This window comes from Trachypithecus francoisi, unplaced genomic scaffold (assembly GCF_009764315.1).
Source record: "Trachypithecus francoisi isolate TF-2019V2 unplaced genomic scaffold, Tfra_2.0 Lachesis_group20, whole genome shotgun sequence".
In the NCBI taxonomy this organism is placed as follows: Eukaryota; Metazoa; Chordata; class Mammalia; order Primates; family Cercopithecidae; genus Trachypithecus; species Trachypithecus francoisi.
In genome coordinates this window covers 6,978,595-7,002,431 of record NW_022681466.1, presented here as the reverse complement: position 1 = coordinate 7,002,431, position 23,837 = coordinate 6,978,595, and the positions used below count along the sequence as shown (strand labels likewise).

At 53.8% G+C, this 23,837-nt stretch overlaps 3 protein-coding genes across 6 annotated transcripts in view; 1 reads left to right on the top strand and 2 right to left on the bottom strand.

Annotated features, from left to right (window-relative positions):
* Positions 1-23,837, top strand: part of RECQL5 (RecQ like helicase 5) — a 41,112-nt gene that overhangs the window by 10,453 nt on the left and 6,822 nt on the right. For all 3 annotated transcript variants that reach the window (XR_004430449.1, XM_033182198.1, XM_033182197.1), the window contains exon 8: positions 6,620-6,699. Coding sequence is in view for 2 of the 3 variants with exons in the window: in XM_033182198.1 (XP_033038089.1) it covers positions 6,620-6,699 (80 nt within the window). In the remaining variant the exon portion in view is untranslated. The remainder of the gene's footprint in view (positions 1-6,619; positions 6,700-23,837) is intronic.
* SMIM6 (small integral membrane protein 6) lies at positions 9,930-11,237 on the bottom strand. Its single transcript, XM_033182207.1, has 2 exons — positions 11,017-11,237; positions 9,930-10,530 (listed from the first exon to the last, which is right to left on the bottom strand). The coding sequence occupies exons 1-2, from the start codon at positions 11,059-11,061 to the stop codon at positions 10,336-10,338; spliced, it is 240 nt and encodes a 79-aa protein (XP_033038098.1). The 5' UTR covers positions 11,062-11,237; the 3' UTR covers positions 9,930-10,335.
* On the bottom strand, positions 15,935-23,430 carry SMIM5 (small integral membrane protein 5). Of its 2 annotated transcripts, none has more exons than XM_033182209.1 (3): positions 23,292-23,430; positions 17,013-17,173; positions 15,935-16,549 (listed from the first exon to the last, which is right to left on the bottom strand). In XM_033182209.1, exons 2-3 carry the CDS (start codon positions 17,137-17,139, stop codon positions 16,443-16,445), a joined length of 234 nt encoding a protein of 77 aa, XP_033038100.1. In that variant the 5' UTR covers positions 17,140-17,173; positions 23,292-23,430; the 3' UTR covers positions 15,935-16,442. The 2 variants fall into 2 exon arrangements, with proteins under 2 accessions (XP_033038100.1, XP_033038099.1); XM_033182208.1 differs by having other exon boundaries at positions 17,013-17,178; positions 23,292-23,418.

Here is a 23,837-nt window from a genome sequence, read left to right as displayed (position 1 = left end):
CAGTAGCTTTTCTCCACTGTACCAGAAATACCTAGAAATAGAGACAAACAAACAAAAAACTTAATTTGCAACAATAAAACTTATAAAATACCTAGGAATAGGTGTTACAAGCTGTTAACGAGTTTTTTCAGAAAGCTCCCTAGTAGGCTAGGTGCAGTGGCTCACACCTGTAATCCCAGCACTTTGGGAGGCCGAGACGGGCAGATCACCTGAGGTCAGGAGTTTGAGACCAGACTGACCAACATGGAGAAACCCTGTCTCTACTAAAAAAATCTAAAATTAGCTGGGTGTGGTGGCGCATGCCTGTAATCCCAGCTACTCAGGAGAGGCTGAAGCAGGAGAATCACTTGAACCCACGAGGCAGAGGTTGCAGTGAGCCGAGATTGCGCCATTGCGCTCCAGCCTGGGCAACAAGAGCAAAACTTGGTCTCAAAAAAAAAAAAAGAGGCCGGGCGCGGTGGCTCAAGCCTGTAATCCCAGCACTTTGGGAGGCCGAGACGGGCGGATCACAAGGTCAGGAGATCGAGACCATCCTGGCTAACACGGTGAAACCCCGTCTCTACTAAAAAATACAAAAAACTAGCCAGGCAATGTGGCGGGCGCCTGTAGTCCCAGCTACTCGGGAGGCTGAGGCAGGAGAATGGCGTAAACCCGGGAGGCGGAGCTTGTAGTGAGCTGAGATCCGGCCACTGCACTCCAGCCCGGGCGACAGAGCGAGACTCCGTCTCAAAAAAAAAAAAAAAAAAAAAAAAAAAAAAAAAAAAGAAAGAAAAAGCTCCCCAGTTGCTTTGAATATATGGCCAGGGTTGACAACCACTGATTTAGATGAAGAAAACTAAAATCTCATCAAGAGAAAACAAGCTCTAGGGCCAGGAGCAGTGGCTCATGCCTATAATCCCAGCACTTTGGGAGGCCAACGCAGGCAGATCACCTGAGGTTAGGAGTTCAAGACTATCCTGCCCAACATAGTGAAGCCCCTGTCTCTACCAAAAAATAACAAAAATTAGCCAAGCATGGTGGCGCACACCCGTAGTCCCAGCTACTGGGGAGGCTGAGGTGGGAGAATCACTTGAACCTAGGAGGTTGAGGTTGCAGTAAGCCAAGATCGCACCACTGCACTCCAGCCTGGGTGACAAAGTGATACAGAAAAAGGCTAGGCAGGCCGGGCGCGGTGGCTCAAGCCTGTAATCCCAGCACTTTGGGAGGCCGAGACGGGCGGATCACGAGGTCAGGAGATCGAGACCATCCTGGCTAACACGGTGAAACCCCGTCTCTACTAAAAAATACAAAAAATTAGCCAGGCGAGGTGGCATTCGCCTGTAGTCCCAGCTACTCGGGAGGCTGAGGCAGGAGAATGGTGTGAACCCGGGAGGCGGAGCTTGCAGTGAGCTGAGATCCGGCCACAGCACTCCAGCCTGGGCGGCAGAGCGAGACTCCGTCTCAAAAAAAAAAAAAAAAAAAAAAAAAAGAAAAAGGCTAGGCATGGGAGCTTACGCTTGTAATCTCAGCACTTTGGGAGGCCAAGGTGGACGGATCACTTGAGGCCAGTAGTTCCAGATCAGCCTGGCCAACATGGAGAAACCCCGACTCTACTGAAAATATAAAAATTAGCCAGGTGTGGTGGTGGGCACCTGTAATCCCAGCTACTCAGGAGGCTGAGGTAGGAGAATCGCTTGAACAAAGGATATGAAAAGCAAATAATATGAAAAGAAAGTTCCCAGAAAAATTTATCAAATGACATGTTTAAACATACTCAAAGTTTAGGCTGGGTGAGGCGGCTGGCTCATGCCTGTAATCCCAACACTTCAGGAGAATGACATGGGAGGATCTCTTGAGACCAGGAGTTTGAGTAGTTTGGGCAATGTAATAAGACTTCATCTCTACAAAATATTTAAAAATTATCTGGGTGTGTTGGTGTGCACCTGCAGTTCCAGCTACGCGAGAGGCTGAGGTTTGAAGATCACTTGAGTCCAGGAGGTCAAGGCTGCAGTGAGCTGAGATCATACCATTGTACTCTAACCTGGGTAACAGAGTGAGACCCTGTTTCAAAAAATAATAATAATAATAATAAAATAGCTGAGCATGGTGATGTGTACCTGTAGTTCTAGCTACTCAGGACGCTGAGCCAGGAGGATTGCTTGAGCCTAGGAATTCAACGCTGCAGTGATTTATGATCGTGCCACTGCACTCCAGACTGGGCAGCAAGACCCTATCTCCAATAAATAAATAAATAAAAATTCGAAATCCTGTATGTGGAAACTTGAAAGAAAAAAATAAAAGACATCTTCAGATACAAAGGTTTCTTTTTTTTTTTTTTTTTTTTTTTGAGGCGGAGTCTCGCTCTGTCTCCCGGACTGGAGTGCAGTGGCCGGATCTCAGCTCACTGCAAGCTCCGCCTCCTGGGTTTACGCCATTCTCCTGCCTCAGCCTCCCGAGTAGCTGGGACTACAGGCGCCCGCCACCTCGCCCAGCTAGTTTTTGTATTTTTAGTAGAGACGGGGTTTCACCGTGTTAGCCAGGATGGTCTCGATCTCCTGACCTCGTGATCCACCCGTCTCGGCCTCCCAAAGTGCTGGGATTACAGGCTTGAGCCACCGCGCCCGGCCACAAAGGTTTCAAAAACTTTCCCCTGGTATGTCATGTCTCAGAAGCTATTAAAGGATGTTCTCCATTGTAGAGAGGCAGTAAACCTGGAAAGCAAAGATGGAGACTCACCCAGGAGTAAGTCTTGGCACAGGACGATATTGGAGGGTAGTCCGGAAAGATAGCTGTGTCCTAGGCCTAGGGAAAACTGGTCCAGATTGCACTAGGGGGCAGAAGACTCCAGGAAGGTAGGTTCCAAAAATCAGAGTGGAAGCTGGCATCTCTGGCTCCTATCGAAATGAATTGTTCATTATGTTAGGATAGTTAGAGGTGAATGAATGACATACTAAAATCTCAGTAAATGGAGAAAAAAAGTTATTTCAGGGGAAACACAGTTACACAAGAAAGGAAATGTGATCACGGCAAATATAAAAATGCAATCACTCGGTTTAGCTGTGAACTCTGTGGACATAATCATAATAAGGAAAATGTGAACTTAATAAGAAATTGTGTTGTAAACATATTGGGAAGTTGGGGGTACAGAATCTGTGTGCGTGTGTGTGTATTGGTGGGGATGAGTTACCTGCCCAAAGCATACACTTGATAGACGATGTCTCAGATATCAGTGTCTGGTTTTTGTTTTTTTGGTTTTTTTTTTTTTTTTTTTTGAGACAGAGCCTCTGTCATCCAGGCTGGAGTGCTGTGGTGCAATCTCGGCTCATTGCATCCTCCACCTCCCAGGTTCAAGCAATTCTCATGCCTCATTCCCTCAAGTAGCTGGGATTACAGGTGCTTGCCACCACGCCTTGCTAATTTTTGTATTTTTTAGCAGAGACAGGTTTCACCATGTTGGCCAGGCTGGTCTCAAACTCCTGACCTCAAGTAATCCACCTACCTCAGCCTCCCAAAGTGCTGGGATTACAGGCATGAGCCACCATGCCTGGGCTTTTTTTTTTTTTTTTTCCTTTTCTGTATTAAATAATTCACAGTATTTTAAAAGGATATGTTGGCAAATAGATATGTACACAAAAAAGGCCACTGATGCATAATCACATCACTCACAAATGCTCACTGTTCTGCTAGTTGATTCAGCCACAAGTCCATAGACAAGCTTGTAACAGAGTGAAGCCAGGAACAGTCTCTGAGCAGAGCTGCACCAGAGCTTTGGTCAGTAAGAGGGGAATTACCTCCAGGAGTGGGCAAGGAAGGAAGTTGGCTGCCATCTTTAGAGTTCCACTGCCCTGACCAAGTGCCCACACTTGAAATGTATAGTGCCTATTCCTCACCTAATAGTGGTTCCTGGCCCAAGGTGAGACTGTCTTTTCAATTGGATAAGGGTGCAGAGATCTTCCTGGTGGGAAGGCCAGGAGCTGTTGCTTAGCTGTGGGGACCACCTGCTATTGCCCTACTCCCCGCTAGTGGGAGCCAAAGGGAAGGCTGGCTGATGAGTGTCTGCGGATTGAGGATGTGGCAGGGACTGGTGCCCCCACCTCCTTCCGTCCCACCACCAGAGGTGGGGCTTTGCCCGCTGTGTGCTTGTCACCAGCCACCAACAGTCATGCCTTGGGTTTCCCAGGTGGGGAGGTGGTAGGCAACATTTTAAAAAGAAAACAGGAAACTCTATTGTACTAGGGGAGGCAGGAGTGGAGATGAGAAAATGATTTGGATTTTGTGAGAGGGGCTTTGGGGGAGTTTGGTAGTGGTTGGTAACTTAAGTGCTTTTTCTTCCTTTTACGTTAGTTGCAGGCTTTGGCTTAGAAAGCCCCAGGGACATGGGGTGGGGGACAGAAACCTGAGGCTCTTGTCCCTTTATCTGCCTTCACAGTACCATCCCCTTCCCCCAGCTTTATCCTGTGCCTAGGAGCCAGGCCTCAGAGCTTCCTGCTATCCACTCCCCATAAGCCACTCCTCTGATATTAGTCCATAGCCAAAGGAGCTGTGGGTCCAGGCCTGGTGGCCAGCCCGGCTCAACCCACTCATTCAGGGTGCTCCTTACCTGCAGGCAGGAGGCAACACCCTGTCTGCTACCATTAGCACCTTCCAGAGCCCACCTGCCCTGCCCCACCATACCCTGCCCTGCCCCACCATACCCTGCCCTGCCCCGCCATACCCTGCCCTGCCCCGCCATACCCTGCTCGGCCCCGCCATACCCTGCCCTGCCCCGCCATACCCTGCTCGGCCCCATCTGGGACGCTGTGCTCAGGGATGAGCTGGCAGGGCTACACCTAGCCTCCCTGGTAAGTAGAGACTCAGGAAACCTTTTCGGTCCTCCTGTTTTCTGATTGCGTGATCCAAGGGGTACACACTGGCCCCTTGGGTGCCAACAGAAGGGCTTGGGAATCTTGCTCTCCTGATGCAGTTGACTGCCCACCCCTACCCCACATGGGTTTCTGAGGCGGCAGGTCAAGCCTTATTTTATTTTACTTTACTTTATTATTTTATTTGAGACGGAGTCTGGCTCTGTTGCCCAGGTTGGAGTGCAGTGCCACAATCTCAGCTCCCTGCAGCCTCCGCCTCCCGGGTTCAAGTGATTCTCCTGCCTCAGCCTCCTGAGTACCTGGGATCACAGGCGTGTGCCACCATGCCTGGCTAATTTTTGTATTTTTAGTAGAGATGGAGTTCCACCATGTTGGCCAGACTGGTCTCAAACTCTTGACCCCAGGTGATCCGCCCACCTCAGTCTCCTAAAGTGCTGGGATTACAGGTTTTTGTTTTGTTTTGTTCTTGTTTTTTTTTTTTTTTTTTTTTTTTTTGAGACAGAGTCTCGCTCTGTTGCCCAGACTGGAGTGCAGTGGCGTGATCTTGGCTCGCTGCAAGCTCCGCCTCCCAGATTCACGCCATTCTCCTGCCTCAGCCTCCTGATTAGCTGGGACTACAGGCCCCCACCACTGTGCCCAGCTAATTTTTTTGTATTTTTAGTAGAGACTGGGTTTCACCGTGTTAGCCAGGATGGTCTCAATCTCCTGACCTCGTGATCCGCCCATCTCGGCCTCCCAAAGTGCTGGGATTACAGGCGTGAGCCACTGGGCCCAGCCGGGATTACAGGTTTTAAATTGTATTTTAAATTCATGTTTTAAGGTTGTCAAAAATAATCACTTAACATTAATGTATCTCCCTCCAATATACACAGTATGTATGTTCATATATGTTAAGTTTACAACATTTATGCATGTGTTTACTATTATTAAAATAGGTGATGTTATAGTGCTTCCTAGATGCTAGTCTGTGGGCCCTTTGCACGAGAACCTCCTGAGAAGCTTTTGGGAAACTCTCAAAAGCTCATCCCAGAAAATTCAGTTCAGTATTCTGGGGGTTATGATAAATAGTCAGGTTTGGGGACACTTTTGTAAATGGCTTTATTACTGTCATTTAATATTTTTCTCCCTTGTTACTTTTTTTTTTTTTTTGAGACGGAGTCTTGCTCTGTCGCCCGGGCTGGAGTGCAGTGGCCGGATCTCAGCTCACTGCAAGCTCCGCCTCCCGGGTTTACGCCATTCTCCTGCCTCAGCCTCCGGAGTAGCTGGGACTACAGGCGCCCGCCACCTTCCCCGGCTAGTTTTTTGTATTTTTAGTAGAGATGGGGTTTCACCGTGTTAGCCAGGATGGTCTCGATCTCCTGACCTCGTGATCCACCCGTCTCAGCCTCCCAAAGTGCTGGGATTACAGGCTTGAGCCACCGCGCCCGGCTTACTTTTTTTTTTTTGAGACAGAGTGCAGTGGCATGATCTTGGCTTGCTGAAACCTCCACCTCCTGGGTTCAAGTGATGCTCCTGCCTCAGCCTCCCAAGTAGCTGGGACTACAGGCACCCACCGCCACACCTGGCTAATTTTTTTGTATTTTTAGTAGAGATGGGGTTTCACCTTGTTGGTCAGGCTGGTGTCGAACTCCTGGCCTCAAATGATCCTCTTGCCTCAGCCTCCCAAAGTGCTGGGATTACAGCTGTGAGCCACTGTGCTCGGCCTCCTCATTACTTTTTGTGCCTCTAAGGTAGTCCAATTCTGTAAGATTTGCTAAGGTGTCATTTTTTGTCCGCAGGAAAAGAGAGGGAACAAAGCATCTGATAAAGCCACTATCCTGGCCTTTGATGCCCTGGTGACCTTCTGTGAAGAACTGGGGTAAGTAACTTATTTCGTGTGTGGAGCAAAGTGTCAGTGAGATCATTTACTCCCCTGGCCCCCCTAGTTAAGCAGCTGACATAAGACAGCCCGTAGGCTATCAAGGGACCCCTGCCTGCAAAGGCTGTTGTGTTGGGCAGTGTGGAAGTCAGGACCTTGCTCTTCTCTATTGGAGTCCCCAGGATCTCTGGCAGTGTGGGGATTTGCTCAGTCTTCTGAGTGGTATCCTTCCCTCCACTCCCCCCTCTTCTGGAATGGCTGGCCTCACAGGCCACTCAGTTCCAAGGGATGTCACCAGCTCTGAGCTGTCGGTTTTGTGGTCATCATGTGCCACCGAGCTGGGACTTCTGGCATCACTTGAGTAGTCCTCACCCTTATCCAGGACCCACACAGAAGCCTGTGGCCCCGCTTACCTTGGGGAGTCATGTGCTTTGAACCCACGCATCTGTTTTAGCTGCATCTGCAGGCGATGGGGCAGGGGCCACAGGAAGAGCCCAAGGGCTGCTCAGTGTAGTCAGGTCATGTCCAGGCATGCGGAGCTATGAGTGCCTGGGTGAGAGACACCCGGGAGGAGTCTTTACATTTTGATCTAAAAAATTCTTGGATTCATCTCATCTCATGGAATAATCCTGTCGGGATGACGCTGACGTGATTGCTTCAGACTTAGAGGTGAATAAATCGAGGTCCAGAGAGGTCACAGTCACGCAGCTCGTGGTAGACTGAGGCCACTAAACACCCGGCTCCTGGTTTTCAGCGGCATGCTCATTTTCATACACCTAGGCCATCTTGGTTTTTGCAAGAAAAAACCAAGGAAATCAGAGAAGCTCTTCTTTGGGCTGTGTGTTTTTATTTCCACCTCCTCCTGTTCACCAGTGAGTCGGTGGCTTCTGGACTGAAGCTATTTTCTTCTCCAAACTGCCGCCTCTAATTTGGCCTCTGTGGCAAGACCACGCCCAGCAGAAGTGGTCGGCTGCAGTGCCAGGACCACCCTTGCCTGCAGCCATTGCAACCAGAGCCCTTTTCAAGCACAATTAATACGGGAGTTGCTAAATTTGGCCTTCTTAGGCTTCTTGAGTAGAGCTCCCATTTCTGGTGAGGAATGAAAGGGCCAAGTGTTCCTGTTCATTGTGAGTCCTTTTTGCTGAAAAAAGCTCTGGGGCTGTCCGAGGCTCTAGAATGCTCTCTGGAGGGTTAACTCCGCCCGTCCCCAGGGTCTGCTCAGTCTGCCAGGCAAGGGAACAGGTCCTCCCAAGGGCTTCTGCCTTTGTTTCTCCGTCACCTTCCGGGGAGCTGGGACTTAGTGCATCAGTGGCCTGGTTGCCAGGGGCTGGGGTCTAGGCATCTCTGGACCCAAGGAGTCCAGGTGACAGCATCGTGCTGCCTCTTGTGCAGCCTTGTAGATGTCTCCTTTGCTACATGTGATGATTCTGAAACCCAGGCGGCAGCCTGGAATAAACACTGCTGGTATGTCTGTACTGGCTACTGTTCTTTGAATAAGGGAATGTTTGTTTATTTCGGAACTGGTGTGTAGCACAAAGAAAAAGCCCCTTCTCCACCAGATATTTGCTCCCTAAGAATAGTTCTCGTTGGAGGCTGAGGTCGAAGCAGCCTCCCACCAGCGTTCCCTTGGGGTAGGCACCTGGCAGCGAGGGACAGAGCCAGTGGGGTGGGCTCAGCAGAAGTGGGTACATTTCTGCAAAGGAAGCTGTAAGTTTCCGGTCGGTTTATTGTGGGGTCTGAGGCGCATGGGAGTGGGACCAGCAAAAAAGATACTCAGGTCAGTTAACTAATGAGGCAGGGCTGTGGCAGCCAGCAGTTTTCCTCTCTTCTCTATCTGTAGCTACTTTCTCTGGGCTATAACCTTGAAAAAGCAGTGTTTGATTATTCATGACCATGAGTGTCTTTTAGTGTCGTAGGGAACAGTTATTAGGTTTGAAGCAACCTCCAGCTTGAGGCCTCGGCATTTTGAGGTGGAAGAGCAGCCTTGTGTTTAGACCTGGCTTGTGTTGGGCCCTGTTGTCTCCTGGGATCTTGGGGCTGGGGGTGCCCAACAGCCCCGCATCTTCTTGTTTATCTGTGTGTTTACTCATTCATTCATTTATTCAGCCGACAAATATTGACTGATGCCAGCTCTGTGCCAGGCACATTGGACTTAGGGGATACACTGGTGGGCAGAAATAGCCCCGTTCCCTGCTTTATGGTGCTTGGTCCAGTGGGGAAGAGAGCACTGCAGATAGTCACAGTAGAGACATGTGAGTCCCAGAGCCGGCCATGGTGGCTCACCCCTGTTATACCAGCACTTTGGGAGGCTGAAGTGGAAGGATCGCTTGAGCCTGGGAGTTCAAGACCAGCTTGGGCAACATGGCGAGACCCTGTTTCTACTAAAAATACAAAAAACACACAATTAGCCAGGCATGGGTGGCACACGCCTGTAGTCCCAGCTGCTCAGGAGGCTGAGATGGGAGGATCATGTGAACTCAGAAGTCTAACATGCAGTGAGCTGAGATTGTGCCACTGCACTCCAGCCTGGGCGACAGGAGTGAGACCCCATCTCCAAAAAAAAAAAAAAAGGCCGGGCTTGGTGGGAGGCCGAGGCAGGCAGATCATGAGGTCAGGAGATCAAGACCATCCTGGCTAACATGGTGAAACCCCATCTCTACTAAAACTAGGAAAAAAATTAGCCGGGCATGGTGGTGGGCACCTGTAGTCCCAGCTACTTGGGAGGCTGAGGCAGGAGAATGGTATGAACACGAGAGGCGGAGCTTGCAGTGAGCTGAGATCATGCCACTGCTCTCCACCCTGGGCGACAGAGCGAGACTCCGTCTCAAAAACAAACAAAAAAGACATATAAGTCCTGTAAATGGTGTTTCGAGAGTATAAAACAGGTGGCTTTACCCTAATCCTCGAGGCTTAGGGAAGATTTACCTGAGAGAGTCAGGTTCAAACTGAGATATGAAGGATGAGGAAGGACTAACTAGGCCATGGAGTCAAGTGTGGTGTGAGGGAGAGCATCCCAGTCAATGAGAATAGCATGCGCAAAAGCCTTGTGGTGGGAGAGAACACGGCATATTCAAGAACCAAAAGACACGCTGAGAACCCAGGGGCAGGGTGGGGTGGGGTGGGCGAGATGGCTGGAGACAGGCCAGACTGTGCAGGCCCTGGTGAGGCTTTGTTCGGGAAGCGTGCTCTGGTGGCTCTATCTGGATTAAAAATGAGCTCTCACAAGTTAGCAGATTTGTAAAGGAATTTTTACTTCATTTGGTTGTGTCTTTCTCTGTCAAGGATTTGTGAAATTGCTGGCTGGGCCTGTGAGCCAGTTAGAGAACCTTGTTAGCCATCGCTCCTTCCACCTGAGGCAGCGGAGCCGTCCTCTCCTTGTGCTTTTAGGGTTCTGGTCGGGGAACCCGAAAACCAATAGGATCAAGGAGCCAGAATTGGTCTCAGACCAGCCTCCCCATCTTACTAGTCTGACCAACCCTAAGCCAGATGGAATATTTTACTAGACTCTTTCCTGGTGGGAAAGGAAGGCACCAGGGCCTGGTCCCTGAGCCAGAGGGGACCATGGAGGGCCCACCACCGGAATGGGGAAGGTCAGCTTGCCTCCCCTGCTGCCGTCTCAGTCCCCAGGAAGTCAGGTCACTCCTCTTCACCCTCTTCATGCTGAGTGTTTTCTGTGGAAGTGAGTAAACCAAACACGATGGCAAATAAGATGAGAAGCAGGACAGCGGTGATGAATAAGATAATCACTGCCAGGCCCCCCTGGTCCCAGGGGTTCTGCCAGAACGCATCATTCCAGATTGTCTCTTTGAATACCAGTTGGTCCATGAGAATCTGGAAAAGAGGGACAGAGGACCTGAGCGCAGGCAGCCCTCCCAGGCCCTGTCCCAGGCGCTATGCTCTGCCCGCTGACTCCAGCCTCTGTAGCAGCTTCTGTGAGCAGCCGGCCCGCCTGGCGGCCAGGGGACATGAAAGAGCTGGAGTCTGTGCTCGATGCCTGCAGCCAGCAGCAAATGGCATTTCCCCCGCTCTAGATACAGAAGCCAGGACTGGCGTAAGGAGTGGGGCCCTGGATTTTTCCTGGGGGCTGCCCCTGGATTCTCTAGTCCTTCTTTCCTGAGTAGCAAGTGTGAGCAAGGACTCTCTCTCATCCCTGAAACCTACTTGGCTTAAAATCTAAAAAGCATCACGATAGAGCCTCACTGTTTTTCCTGCACCAACTGCCAAACATTTGGGAGGCGTTCGAGAGAGCATAAAGGAGTGGCCAACTCTAGCTGAGGCCTTGGTGGGTTCCTTGGAGCAGCCGAGAACAGAACTTACCAGTCTTCTAGAAGTGGAGCTCCTTATCACAGACTGCAAGCCCATAGCCAGGTGAGGGCAGCCCAGGTGAAGGAGGAGGGAGCCATTACCCGATTCGGCTGGTACCTATTCTGGGTCCTACAAGGGCAATTCAGGGTGGTCCTTCAGGCTCACACTTTGCGGGAGGCTGAGCTGAAGAGGCCGCCAGGTGACCAGAGCTGCACCCTGACTCAAAGAAGCAACTGTTGAGAGGAAAAGGTGTGAGCGTGGCCAAGTGGCCCTGACCAGACCCTTCGTTGCTATCACCAAAGCAAACAAAGGTGGGCTAGGGCTGGTTGCCTGGCAACCACGGCTCCCTTTCTGCCTTTCACATTCCCCCTTTGGCTCCTTTCTGCCCTTGTGTGATGTCATTTTGGGGGTGCTCAGTGCACATGTTCATTAGTCCCTCCTGAGAGAAGTCAGACTTGGGGTGGACGGGGAAGAGATTGGACCGAGGGCCTTTGCCCCAGGCCATCGGGCCACCTCACCTGTAGTTGGGCTGGGCTGTCCTCTGTCTGGATGATGTGTGGACTGCGGACTTGCCCTGAGTTCAGGAAGCCCTGGGGCTGGGACTGGCGTAGGGCTCACTTCCTGTGTTGTGGGGTGAATGATTAACTGCAGCCCTGGCTGGCGCCTGGTGCCTCTTGGAACTGTTTCTGGGGGAAGGGTTGCTCCCCGCTGAGGCTTCCCATTGGTGCCTTTGTCTGCCCCTCGGGCACAGCCTCAGCAACATTGTGTGGTTGGTTTCTGCCCACTGGCACAATAGGGAAGCTGGGAAGAGGGAATCAAGCCTGTGCCCTGGTGCTTGAAACCTAATGGCCACCATTTACTCCTTTAAAAGCTAGGATGTGAGGGCTCACTGTGGCCAGGAAACAGGCACTGTGTGTCCAGTTGTGAGATCAGAGAGGCGGGCCCTGCCCTCCAAGCACTTCCCTTCTAGCCCTCGGGTGCTTATCACAGCTGGTAAAGATCTGGGAGCTTTTAGAAATGCCCAGGCCCCACCTGGTACCACTTACATCAGCCTCTGGGGGGTGCCAGGACGTCATATTGTTTACACATCCCCAGGTGATTCTCCCCAGGTGTGGCCAGGGTTGGATGACAGATGATGGCAGATTTAGAACAGTCGTTCTTAACTATCATTGGCGTCACTGACCCGGGTTACCTGATGTTTTCCGTTTCCTTGTGTGAAACTTACTGACTAAGGCCCTTGGCATGCTGAATGCTCACAGCAGTGGGCCAGTCTCTAGCTCACCCTTTGTGTGCAGCTCCGTCAGTTAAGTCAGATGCTTATCAAGAGTCAGGTGTTGGTTCCCAAACCTGTTCATGGCAGTTGTACTTGTAATTACATAATTGAATTTAACATCCCGGGAACCAATGAAGCAACAATAACAGCTGAAACCCCAATTTTACATGTGGGGAGCGGGCACAGAGAGGTTAAATAACTTAGCCAAGGTCATCAGCTAGTAAGTAACTGAGTTGGAGTTTGAATCCAGCAGCACACAGTCTGAGCTCTAAAGCACCTCAGAGCGAGTGGAGAAAGAAATTGTTTCTAGAAATACCTGTTGACCACTTTGGGATGACTTTGGAATCACTCAGATAATGTTCCTGTTGAAAAAGGTGCAGACACGATAACTAAACATTGGGGACATTTTGTAAAAACCCAGAAGGCTTTCACACCCAGATTCCTTTGCCTTTAGGTTCCGATGACTTTAAGTTTTTGTTCTGCTTTAAAGAAACCAAAACTAGAAAGTAACAATACAGGAACTCTGGCTGGCAAGCCCACACTCAGAGAAAAGGCCAGGAAGACCGGCCAGGGAATAGGTGTGTGTATATTTCCATTTAATGTGAGATATGTAAAAAAGTAATAGATGTTTAGAGAACTTAGGTGCTCTTTAACGAAGGTTGCTTTGACCAGCTCTTTCAATTAACTGCCGGCCCCAGTTGGATATTTTTTTTTTTTTTTTTTTTGAGACAGGGTCTCACTCCATAGCCCAGGCTGGAGTGCAGTGGTGATCTCGGCTCACTGCAACCTCTGTCTCCCAGGTTCAAGCGATTCTCCTGCCTCACCCTTCCTTGTAGCTGGGATTACAGTTGTGTGCCACCATGCCCGACTGGGAGAAAACATATATACTGTCTGCCAAGTTTTTCTAATGAGATTCTTGTATCCGTGGCTTTATTGTCTCTTCTTTTTTTTGAGACAGGGTCTTGCTCTGTCACTCAGGCTAGAGTGCAGTGGCACTGTCATGGCCTAGGCAGTCCTCCTGCCTCAACCTCCACAGGAGTAGCTGGGACCACAGGTGTGTGCTACCATGCCTGGCTAATTTTTTTTTATGTTTGTAGGGACAGGGTCTCCCCATGTTGCCCAGGCTGGTCTCAAATTCCGGAGTTCAAGGATCCTACCTCATTTGGCCTTCCAAAGTGCTGGGATTACATGCATGTGATATACTGTGCTGGTCTGTTGTAGTTTTTTGTTTGTTTATTTGTGACAGAATCTCGCTCTGTCACCCAGGCTGGAGTGCAGTGGCATGATCTCAGCTCACTGCAACCTCTGCCTCCTGGGTTCAAGCAATTCTCCTGCCTTAGCCTCCCGAGTAGCTGGGACTACAGGCATGCACCACCACACTCGGCTAATTTTTTTGTATTTTTAGTAGAGACAGATTTTACCATGTTGGTCAGGCTGGTCTCAAACTCCTGACCTCAAATGATCTGCCTGCCTCGGCCTCCCAAAATGCTGGGATTACAGGCAGGAGCCACGATTGTAGCTTTTAATCAGGCATGATGTACAGACAGTACGGCACACAGGTCTTCAGAGTAGAGTGCAGCCCTTTTGAGGAGCCAAGAGCAGCCTGCCCTGTGGTGGAAGCGGAGGGCATAGCTGGGGGTGGGCATGAAGAGGCTGGCCAAATGATTGTGGGGACCTCTTAGGATGCTGCTGCAGTGACCAGAGGTAAGCATTGATGGCAGCGTGGTCCAGGATGGCACAGTGGCGGGAACAGAGAGGTGGTGGCCAAGTCAGACGTCCTCTGAACCTGAAACCAGCCTGATGGCCACGCCTTCCATGGCTCTCGCCCATCTTCGGGCTGCCCAGGTCTGCAGCATCTTTCTGTTTATTCTTTCCCACAGTCGGGCAACTGCTGCCACCTTTCCATGCCCGTCTTCCCCAGGGAAGACCGGCACGAGAAGCTGCTTCTTGAAGGAGTGGGCCAGGCTATTGTCGGAGAGCAGGTCTGGTTAATCTCTGTGGGTTTGAAGCCTGCAAAGGGGTTGGTCTGAGAGCCAGGCCCGGTGTGTGCCAGTTGGCGAAGGAGCAGAGAGGAGTGAGTCCTGTGAGGGCAGGGACCGAATCCTGTGTGGACTTAGCAGTTGTGTACCGCCTGCCCTGGAGCGGCCATTTGGCCTGTCCGTGTCCGGGGCTGTCTGTGGTTCCCACCTCGAGCAGCTGGGCTGGGGAAGCAGAATATTTTCTAGCAAAGGGCCTCAGCCTCAGCTGCCCTGGAGCAGGGCTATTCTTATGCTGATGAAAACTGGCTTATGAAAAAGTTACCCAGGCTGCTTCCCTGTTGACCATCTCCCAAACAGAAGGCTTCCAGAGACCCCCCAGCCCTTGGTGCTGGGAATGAAAAATGCGGGGTTTCCTGTCCGTCCACTCCCCTGTGTTTTTCTTCTGGGAGGGATGCCTCATTGGGCACCACCCCAGCTCTTACCTGTTGGGTCCCACCCACTCCTGTGAAGGTTATTTTGAGACGGAGTTTGGGGTGGGGGTGTTTTGGGTATAGGGTTGGTCGATGGAGGATAATGGGATTAGAGCGTTATCTGTCCTGCATCCAGGAGGCCAAGTTCTGGGTCTTGGAGCCCTGGGTGTGGTAAGCAGAGGCTCTGGAGCCCGATAGGCTGGACTCAGGCAGGCTCTGCTGCTTTTCAGCTAGTTGAACTTAGACAAGTCACCCAGCATTGCTGAGGCCCAGTTTCCTCATCTCTAAAATGGGGGTAACAGTGGTATCTTCAACGTGGAGGTACTGTGATGAGTAAATGAGTTTATCTGCACCAAAATGCTGAAGACAATGCTGAGTATATGTAACCCCTCAGTAAATTTAGCCATCTTCATCATCATCATCATTCTGAATCCTGTTCTTTGGAGGGGGCTGAGAATGGGCAAATTTTTGAATTTCTTTTCTTTTGTATGAAAACACTTACTCTCCAGGTCTTTAACCTAAACCTGTCAGACAAGTCCGTGGACACTAGAAAGTGAAACCAGAGGGTGAGAGCTTCCCCTCCCTGCCCGCTATTGCCAGTGTGGCCTGGACTGCCAGCTGGAAATGGCGGGGTGTGGCGGGTCGGCATTTCCCTGTCCATGACATGTTTCCCAGGTAGACAGGGCTCTGCTCCCAGGTGCCAGAGCACAGCTACGCAGGCCAAGATGATGGAAGCTTGTGAAAAACACAGACTTCTCGTGACTCTGGGGAAGCCCCGGGGAGGCACCTCAGGATGCTCTGTCTGGACCCATTGGCATTTCTGGAGCCTCCCCTCACTCCTGGGTTCATAGCTCTACCTGGAAAGTTCTCTGGAAAGTGTGGGGTGTGCAGGCCAAAGGCGCAGGCAGTGGACAGAGTGAAGTGCTGTTCCCAAGCCTAGCTGCTGCCTTTGGGCAAACGCAGTCTCTGCCACTCTGCAGAGTAGTGCCTCGGCCTGGCAGAGCTCATTAGCAGCTGATGCATGACAGGAATTTCATGGCACCATCCACGGGTCCCATGGTGTTACTGCCTGTGTGGCACGCTTCTCCGCGTGGTTTTCTAGCTTTTGTGGGCACAGGGAGAGCAGAGGCCTGGGAAGGACAGGCACCAGCTATACGCCCTCCCGATGCACAGAGCCCAGCCCAACCTCAGGGAGTCCGGCACCGCAGAAACATAACACAAAAGCTTTTACTTGGAAACCGGCAAATACTGGACTAGAATACTGACATGCTTACGCTCTGGCGGGAGCTCGGATGCAGAAGCTATTGCACAAAGCCCCTCTGATTGCCTTGCTCCTCTTTGGCATGGATCAGCAGAGCCCCAAGGGCCAATTGCCCACAGGTGGGGGCTGTTCTCCATCAAGGTATGGGGACCCCTACTTCCTTGTTTTGTTAAAAAGTGCAGGTAGGCGAAGAAGCCCAGGCAGTTGACCCAGTCTTTGAAACAGCTGACTCCCCAGCACCCAGTGTCCACTGGCAGATGAGAGGTTTGCACCTATACCAGCCTTGGTTTCCTTGGTAGGGCTCAAGTTGTCAGTGTCCAGGTACCTGGGCCGGGCCAGAGCTGGGGCCAGGGGAGCCTGGTCTTGAGGGGTGAGGGCTGCAGGGCCAGGCTGATGGCCTGTGTCATAGCGTTGGTCATCTCCTCTCCAGCTTCTCCTCAGCCATCCCCCGTCCGTCATGGTGGTGTCGGCTGCACCTGGACCTTCCTGCCTCTCTGCTCAGGGCAGCAGCAGTGAGCGCAGCAGCAGCTGCAGGCTATCAGCAGCAACAGCAAAACAGTGGCTGGAGGGCCGGGTGAGAGCACGGGACTCAGGCTGGGGAGAGAAAGGATGCCCGTCCTCCTCCCAGAGAAACCCATTGCGTGCCAGGGTCTTTCCCCCACAGGTCTGGTGGAGAGGTCAGAAAGACCTGAGAGGCTGGTGAGAGGTGTCGATGGTCCCCATGCCAGCCGCCAGGGCCAACCTCCTCCATGTTGTATCTTCTGTTTCGCTGCCCAAGCCTGGCTCCCATCATCCCCACGCTTGGGATCCCGGGGTACTGCGGGGCCCAGTCCCCAGCACCGCCCATCACCCAAGCAGCACATCAGAGGATGAGGGGACTCCCTTGGCTTCCCCCAAAGGACAACTGGTTTTCCTTCTTGATCCGGGAGACACCTGCCACCTCTGCCAGCCCTGTGGCTGGCACCATGGTGTGGTCTCTCCCAGATGCCAGGGAGAGCCATAGGGTTCTGAGTGCCCCAACTAACCTGTGAAAAGGACGATGACTGAGAAGGCCACGATCTCTACGGGCTCAGCCTGGGGCAGTCTCTGCAGCTTGAGCAGCAGCCTCTCACCCACGGCACGCATCTCCTGCACGAAGTCGGTGGCGGCCATGCTGCTCTGGCTTCCTGTCGGGGCTCCTGCCGGGCTGTGCCGGGGCAGAGAGAACACCTGGAGCCTCCACGGCTGGCCCCACACTTGCTGCAGCACTGAGATTCTACCCTCATACCCATCCGCAGCCCGCAGAACAAGTTTGTCAGGTCTCGCACATTGCACCCCTGGTGACTTCCACCTAGTGGTGGCCCTCAGTCCCCACCCAGCTGACACAGCTCAGGGTGGAGGAAACCGGTGAGGACAGTGAGACCAAGGGCTTGCTTCGGGGGCTGCCTGCCAAGGCCGAGGCTGGTGGTGGTTTCTGTCTTCGCCGTTCCATTCCCTTGTCTTGAGGTACCACTCCTAGGTTTTGCCCAGGTGCTTGGGACTGGCACAGCTCCCTGCTGTCACCCGGGTCCCCTCGGGGTGGGGAGACTGGCATAGGATGCCAAACTGGTTATCTTGCCTTCCATCAATGTGGGGACAGAAGGAGCAGGTTCTCCCAAGAGCAGGTTCATGGGGCTTCTGGCCAGGGTCAGTCAGAGGTGAAAACTGCCCCCCCTTGTCTCCCAGGCTGCCCAGCCTCTCCCACCAGCCCAGTTTCTGCACTCATGCGTGTTCTGCTGGAGGCAGGAGGCTGCACCCTGTCCCTCCAGGTTTTGCCAGGGTTTCTGTCCTGTCTGTTGGGAGGGGGTCAGGAGGCCCAGGATGTCAAGCCAGCCCTTCCCCTGCTGCCTTCATCTGTTTCTCTGGCCTGACCAGGAAAGTCCTCTCCACTCCCACCCCTGCCCCAGAAGAGCCTCTTCCTGTCTCAGGGTGCCCAAGAAGCCCAAGGTGCAGCTCCAGGCTGAGGCTGTCGGGCTGTTGTGTCTTTGAGCCGCTTTCCCCTTCTGCCTCTCCTGTGGGCATGAGGGAGCTGGTGCCTCTTTAGAGAGGGGCCAGAGACAGCCTTGTCCCAACCCAGCCTGATCCAGTTCACCAAGGCAGTTGCTCTAATCCAGGGTGGTGGTGGGGACAGGTGGCCAGGGGCTCGTGCCCTTGTAATGATCGTTGCCTCATCCCGGGTCTCAGCCGGTTCTCGCTGGGATGGCTGCAGTCAGTGAGGCCAGTCACTCCCAGTGCTGCTGCCTTGGCAGAGCTGGTTTAGAACCACCGTGAAGGTCACTGAACGGAGCCCTCCACCCTGCACTTGGCCTGCGGCCATCCTTGAGGCCATGTGGCGTTTGCATGAGCACCCAGGATGGTGAGGAACCCCCGCCTGCTGAGGCAGCCCACCCACTGCAGAAGGTCGGACTCCCTGCTGGCCCCCAGTTAGTCCCACTTGTGGTCACTTAGACCTTGCCCCCTCTTCTGCCTCATAATCCTTCAGAAGCAAGATGGCAGCCGGCATGTACCTTCTGGATTTCCTTCTCTACCAGGGGCCTGCTCTAGTGTTTCCAGCTGCCCCTCCTTGAAGGCCACCTCCACTTCTTCCTTTTGGGACATGAACAGGTTGCTTCATGTCTCTGATATGGAATGAGATGCCCATGTTTTGAGGCTGTTGGGAGGACTGACCATCTAGCAGCATGTTGTAGATAGCCAGGGGGGCAGTGCCCAGCACATGAGAATGCCCCCCTGGGAGGGATCTCACTGGCTTTGGGGGCTGTCACCCCTGTGCACCGTCACTAGCACCCCCAACACCTTTTAGGTGTCTGTCCTAGGATGTCTGTGGTGTGTGCCCTGAAGGAAGGTAGGCAAGCTGGAGGTGGGGAGCTATGTTTTTGTTTTTGGTTTTGGTTTTTTTTGAGATGGAGTTTCCCTCTTGTTGCCCAAGCTAGAGTGCAATGGCATGATCTCAGCTCACTGCAACCTCTGCCTCCCAGGTTCAAGTGATTCTCCTGCCTCAGCCTCCCGAGTAGCTGGGATTACAGGCATGTGCCACCATGCCCAGCTAATTTTTGTAGTTTTAGTAGAAACGGGATTTCACCACGTTAGCCTGGTCTCAAACTCCTGACCTCAGGTAACCCGCCCTCCTTGGCCTCCCAAAGTGTTGGGATTACAGATGTGAGCCACTGCGCCTGGCCTGGGGAGCTGTTTTTTTAAGTGACAATGAGGGTGGCAGGCAGAAGATGGCTCCGTGGAAAATTAGGTGAGTTCCTGTCAAAAGCGGGAGGTTCCCTGAGTTCAATCCACCCAGCTTCTCACACCTCACCTGGAGTGACTGCATTTCTGCAGAGGTGAGGATCTCAGTGTTCAAATGGACTGAGAGGCATAGGGTCCTAGACTGCCACAGATCATCCGTTCCCGCCTCCTTCCTTCTACACATGGGGAAACTGAGACCCAAGAGAGCAAGCAGCTTCTCTGAGGTTACACAGCAGGACAGGGCCCCAGCCAGCACCCCCACTGGTGCCCCACGCTATCTCCCCATGGAGGTCTGTCTGCAGCTTAGACCAGCAAGATAGCCAGGAGCAGCTCCCCTGAGGGCACTGCCCTTGCAGTGGGCTTAGTACAGCAGCGAGGGCCCAGAGCCCCCTGGAAGCCAACTGGCTGTGCTCAGCCAGCCCCAGCCCACGTTGTGGATCTGAAGCTGCTTTTATCAGCATATCACCACCAGGCCGGGGCCACACCAGGCCCTTTGAGACTCCCTGGAGTCCTTGTCACCACAGGTACAGGTCTTGTGTGCCTAGCCAGCCTGAGCGTAGGACTGTCCCCTCTGGTCAGACCGAATGGGACATTTCTTCTGGCCAGGTGGAGCAGGCTTGCACAAGGACAGTGGTCCCCTCTTGGTTCCGGTACCTCCGTGCCATCCTCACGCCCTAGCTTTCCAGGTTCCCTCATTCTTAGAGGGACGACAGTGCTGACAGTGTCCCTTACGGGACAGTTGGTGCGTGGTTCAGGAGCTCGGCTGCCTTTCTCCCCTCCCTCTCTGCACTTGGTCTGGCGTTTTCAGCTTGATTGGCACTGTGCCTACATGGCCTCGTGTAGCCCAGCAGAGACACTCCTTAAAAGAGGACGCAGGCAGGGAGAGATTGCAGCAGGGAGCTTTTCCTTATGAGCGAGAGGTGGCATGGAGACCTGGGGTCATGCTCACCAGAACAGGGAGGAAGATGGTTGGACTGAGGCTAAATTTATTGGTGCGGGAAAAGTGGGGTTTGTTGCTGAGGAGCTCTGGCCAGCCTCCTCCAGGGTCTGCAAAGTGGGAGAGCTGCAGACTCATGCTGGGTGGACCCCGGCCCCCAGCTGGGAAAAGTGTCAGTTCCCAGCAGCAGCAGGCTGCGGCTGTGGATAGTGGCATCGCTTTGTGCCCAGGGCTTCCCTAGGGGGCTGACTGGAGGCTGAATTTGCCAGCCAGGCATGGCCAGCTTCACCCAGCCCTAGGGTCTGACCCAGGGGTACTCAGACGATATCCTGTCACACAGTGAGCAGAAGTGGGACCGCTGGACGTGGCTGTTCTGCCCCCAGAGAGCTGGAGAGGAACCCCAGGACTCCCTTTGTTTTGCAGTTGATATCTTGTCCTTTGGAGCATAAGCCCGCGACTGAACCTTCATGGAGCAGGTGGGGGAACAGGGGGTTCCTGTTCTCTAAAGAGGCGGACGCGCATTCCAGCCAGTCCCCAGCCGGTCTTCCCAGCGGGCTATTTAAAGCCAGGCCAAGGAGTGCCTGACGCTTGGTGCCCAATATAACCAGCAGCCGTCAGGTGACTGTGTGGCATGTGCCCCAGCCGCTGCTCCTAAGGGAACCTTAGTGTTCCCAGCTGTGGCGAGGGGAACATGGGAGCGCTGAGGCTGGCCACCTCTCCTCGCCTTTCCCTTCCTAGGTTTGGCAGGAGGAAGGCAGGGAAACCCAGGAGGGCTACTGATGATCCTGTATTTTTCCAGTCTTTCTATCTCAGGTTCACCCAACACCTTCCGAAACCACCCTTCCCACCTACGAAGCAGCGCAACCAGTCCCTCCCAGCCCTGCGCTCAGTAGTGCCCACCTGTGAACCAGGGCAACTAGAATCCCTCCCAGCCCCATGCTCGGTAGTGCCCACCTGTGAACCAGGGCAACTAGAATCCCTCCCAGCCCCACGCTCAGTAGTGCCTTGGTTGGAGGTTTCTCAGGATCCTCAGGGATTCCTGAGTGGCTGCCAGAGCAAGTGGTGGCTTCCTCTGGCCCTAAGAGGGAGTGTAGCCCAGCTGCCACCAGGCCATCCTGCTGCCCAGGCTGCCCAGCCAGCCCTGCTTGGAGCCTTCAGAGGGCGCGCCCTGGCTGCAGTAGTGGTCGGCACAGGGGAAACGCGCAGGGCAGAGAAGGCTGACAGAGCCGGAGGGATGGGAAGCATTCCTTTGTGTGGCATCTCCTGGCACACGGAGCCTTGCGACAGGCAGGCATCCCGCAGGCCAGACAGCTGCCACTTGGTCCCGAAGCTTCCCTGTTTCCTCCTCGCAGAGCTGATACTACAACCCCAGGCGCCCCACAAGGAAGGGCTGGCAGCAGGCGGCGTGTTTGAGAGTGATACGTGAGGTGCGCTGGCGGCGCGGGGCCCCAGAGGGGTGCTTGCTCTGCCCTGTCGTTTCGTCATGGTGGGTTTCAGCCACTCTTGCCCTCCCGGGCATTATCTTGTTTGAGGTCCAACTAGAAGGAGGCATAACTGACACTTGTGGGAGATTTGCAGGGTCCTGTGCCTGAGCAGCCGGGGGGATGCCCGTTTCTGGCACCGAGCCTTTGGGTGACTCCCCTTTTTGCCCTGGCTCCAACTAGAAGTAGAAAGTGGTGCTTGAACCCCTGGCAGGCCCTGCTCCTGTAGCCACCCAGGACAGGAGGAAGCGCTTTCTGCTGCTGGTGTTAGAAACAGTAGGCGTTCCTTCTGCAGCTACAGAAACTGGCCGTTCATTCCCCTCCGTCCTGGTGCAGGAACTATGTTGGAGAGACCCTGTCCACTTGTGTCCTGTGGATGCAGGACAGGGATCCCCACCTGCCTGCCTGGGGCGTCTTATGAGTGACAGCCAGTGGGGTTTCCAGGCTCACCACTGTGCCCTCACCCCCACCTGGCCTGACTCTTCCCTGCTGTGCGCCTCCCAACACCACAGGAGCTCGTCTCCACAGGCACCAGCCCCAGCCGAAGCCCCCAGCCTCTGCCGAGCTGGGAACACGTGGGCTGGTCCTTGGTTTCCACATTTCCCTGGGTCATTGTTTTCCTTTCTTACTAGATGCCAGCTTGTTTGCTTTGAGGAAAACGTATGGGAGGTGGTGGCTTTAATGCTGGCTTGAAGACAGGGAGGCAGGAGGAGCAGGCAGCCTCGACTCACGGGCCCTGCCCAGGAGGGCTGCTCTCAGTGCTCCCCAAAGAACCAAACAGTCGGGCCCTGCTTCCTTAGGGGCGGTGTCACATCAACCTGTGCGTCACAGTGGCACAGCAGAAGTCCCGGTTGCCAGCGTGGTCCCTCCCAGCCTCATTTCTGTGACCTTCTCCCCACCTGAGCCTGGGTTGAAAGTCAGTCATCCAGGTTCCTGGTTTGGTGTTCAAGGCTCATCACCAAAGGGAGATCTGGAAGCTCATGCAGTTCTAGGTGGGCCCAGGGAGGAGGACCCAGGCCGAGCCCTGAACTGAGAACACCGGCAGTGAGTGGGCCAAGCCCCCGAACGGACACAGATGGGTGGAGTCCTGCTGCATCCTGGGGGTGCCACACACTGGCTGGGCAGACCCCGCACTGACCTCGACAGGGCTCTGCCCTAATCCTGGGAAAAAGGGAGGCTCAGCAGGCCAGCAGCCGTTCTCTTCCAAGCTGGACAGCCAAATCCCTCTTTTAAGCCCCCTGAATGAAAGAGCTGAAATGAACTTGCAGAATAAGCAGGCCCTCGGGGCCCCTCTGCTGCACAGCAGGCGGAGCGGGAGGCGCTCTGAGCAGAGCCCCCGGCCCTCCCCTAGTGCAGGGTCCCAGCAGGAGGGAGAGGGCAGGTGCGTGCAGGAGGCTGTGGTGTTGGGAGGCGCACAGCAGGGAAGAGTCAGGCCAGGTGGGGGTGAGGGCACAGTGGTGAGCCTGGAAACCCCACTGGCTGTCACTCATAAGATTTCCCTGCAGGAAAGTGGCCCAGCATGTCCCCCAAGACGTCTCCGTGTTTATGGTAGACTGTGGCCCTTCACCCTGGGGGCAGGAGGCCCTTGCTGCTCCCTCACCATCCTCCCTTCTTCTGTGGCCATCTCCACTCACCTGGGAGCTCAGGTGTCGGCGGCTGAGCAGCAGTGCCCCAGCGCGGAGCCTCCACGTGCTGTCCTCGTACTTCCTCCGTGGGTGCCGCAGCTCCCCTGGGCGCCTCAGCCCAGCCCCTCTGCTGACAGCCAGCTGCTGTCTCTGCCTGGCTTTTTTGTTGTTGGTCGTCCTGGAGATCCAAGTGTCAAATTACCGTCGCGAGGGGGAGCCCGAGGAAGCCCTGCGTGGGAACTTGCCCTCCAACTTCATGTCCCGGTGTCTCACCTCTGCCCTGAGAGGGCTGCTCGGGGACGGGATGAGCTCCCTCTCTCCTCCTTCTTCCTTCCCCCTCCTCTCCCTCTCCCCTACTCCCATGCTGTGGGCTGGGCCTGAGTTGGGAGCTGAAGAAGGAAGTCCGCTCTCTGCCTCCCTGGCCGGGAGGACCCTGGGGAGGCGCCACCTGAGCCTGTGGAGGGGAGTCCTGCGGTGCTCTCAGGTCTGGGGCACCCACCCTGCCCACGGGAAGGCCACCCCTTCTGTCCCTCTGGCCACTCCCTAGCTGGCCCC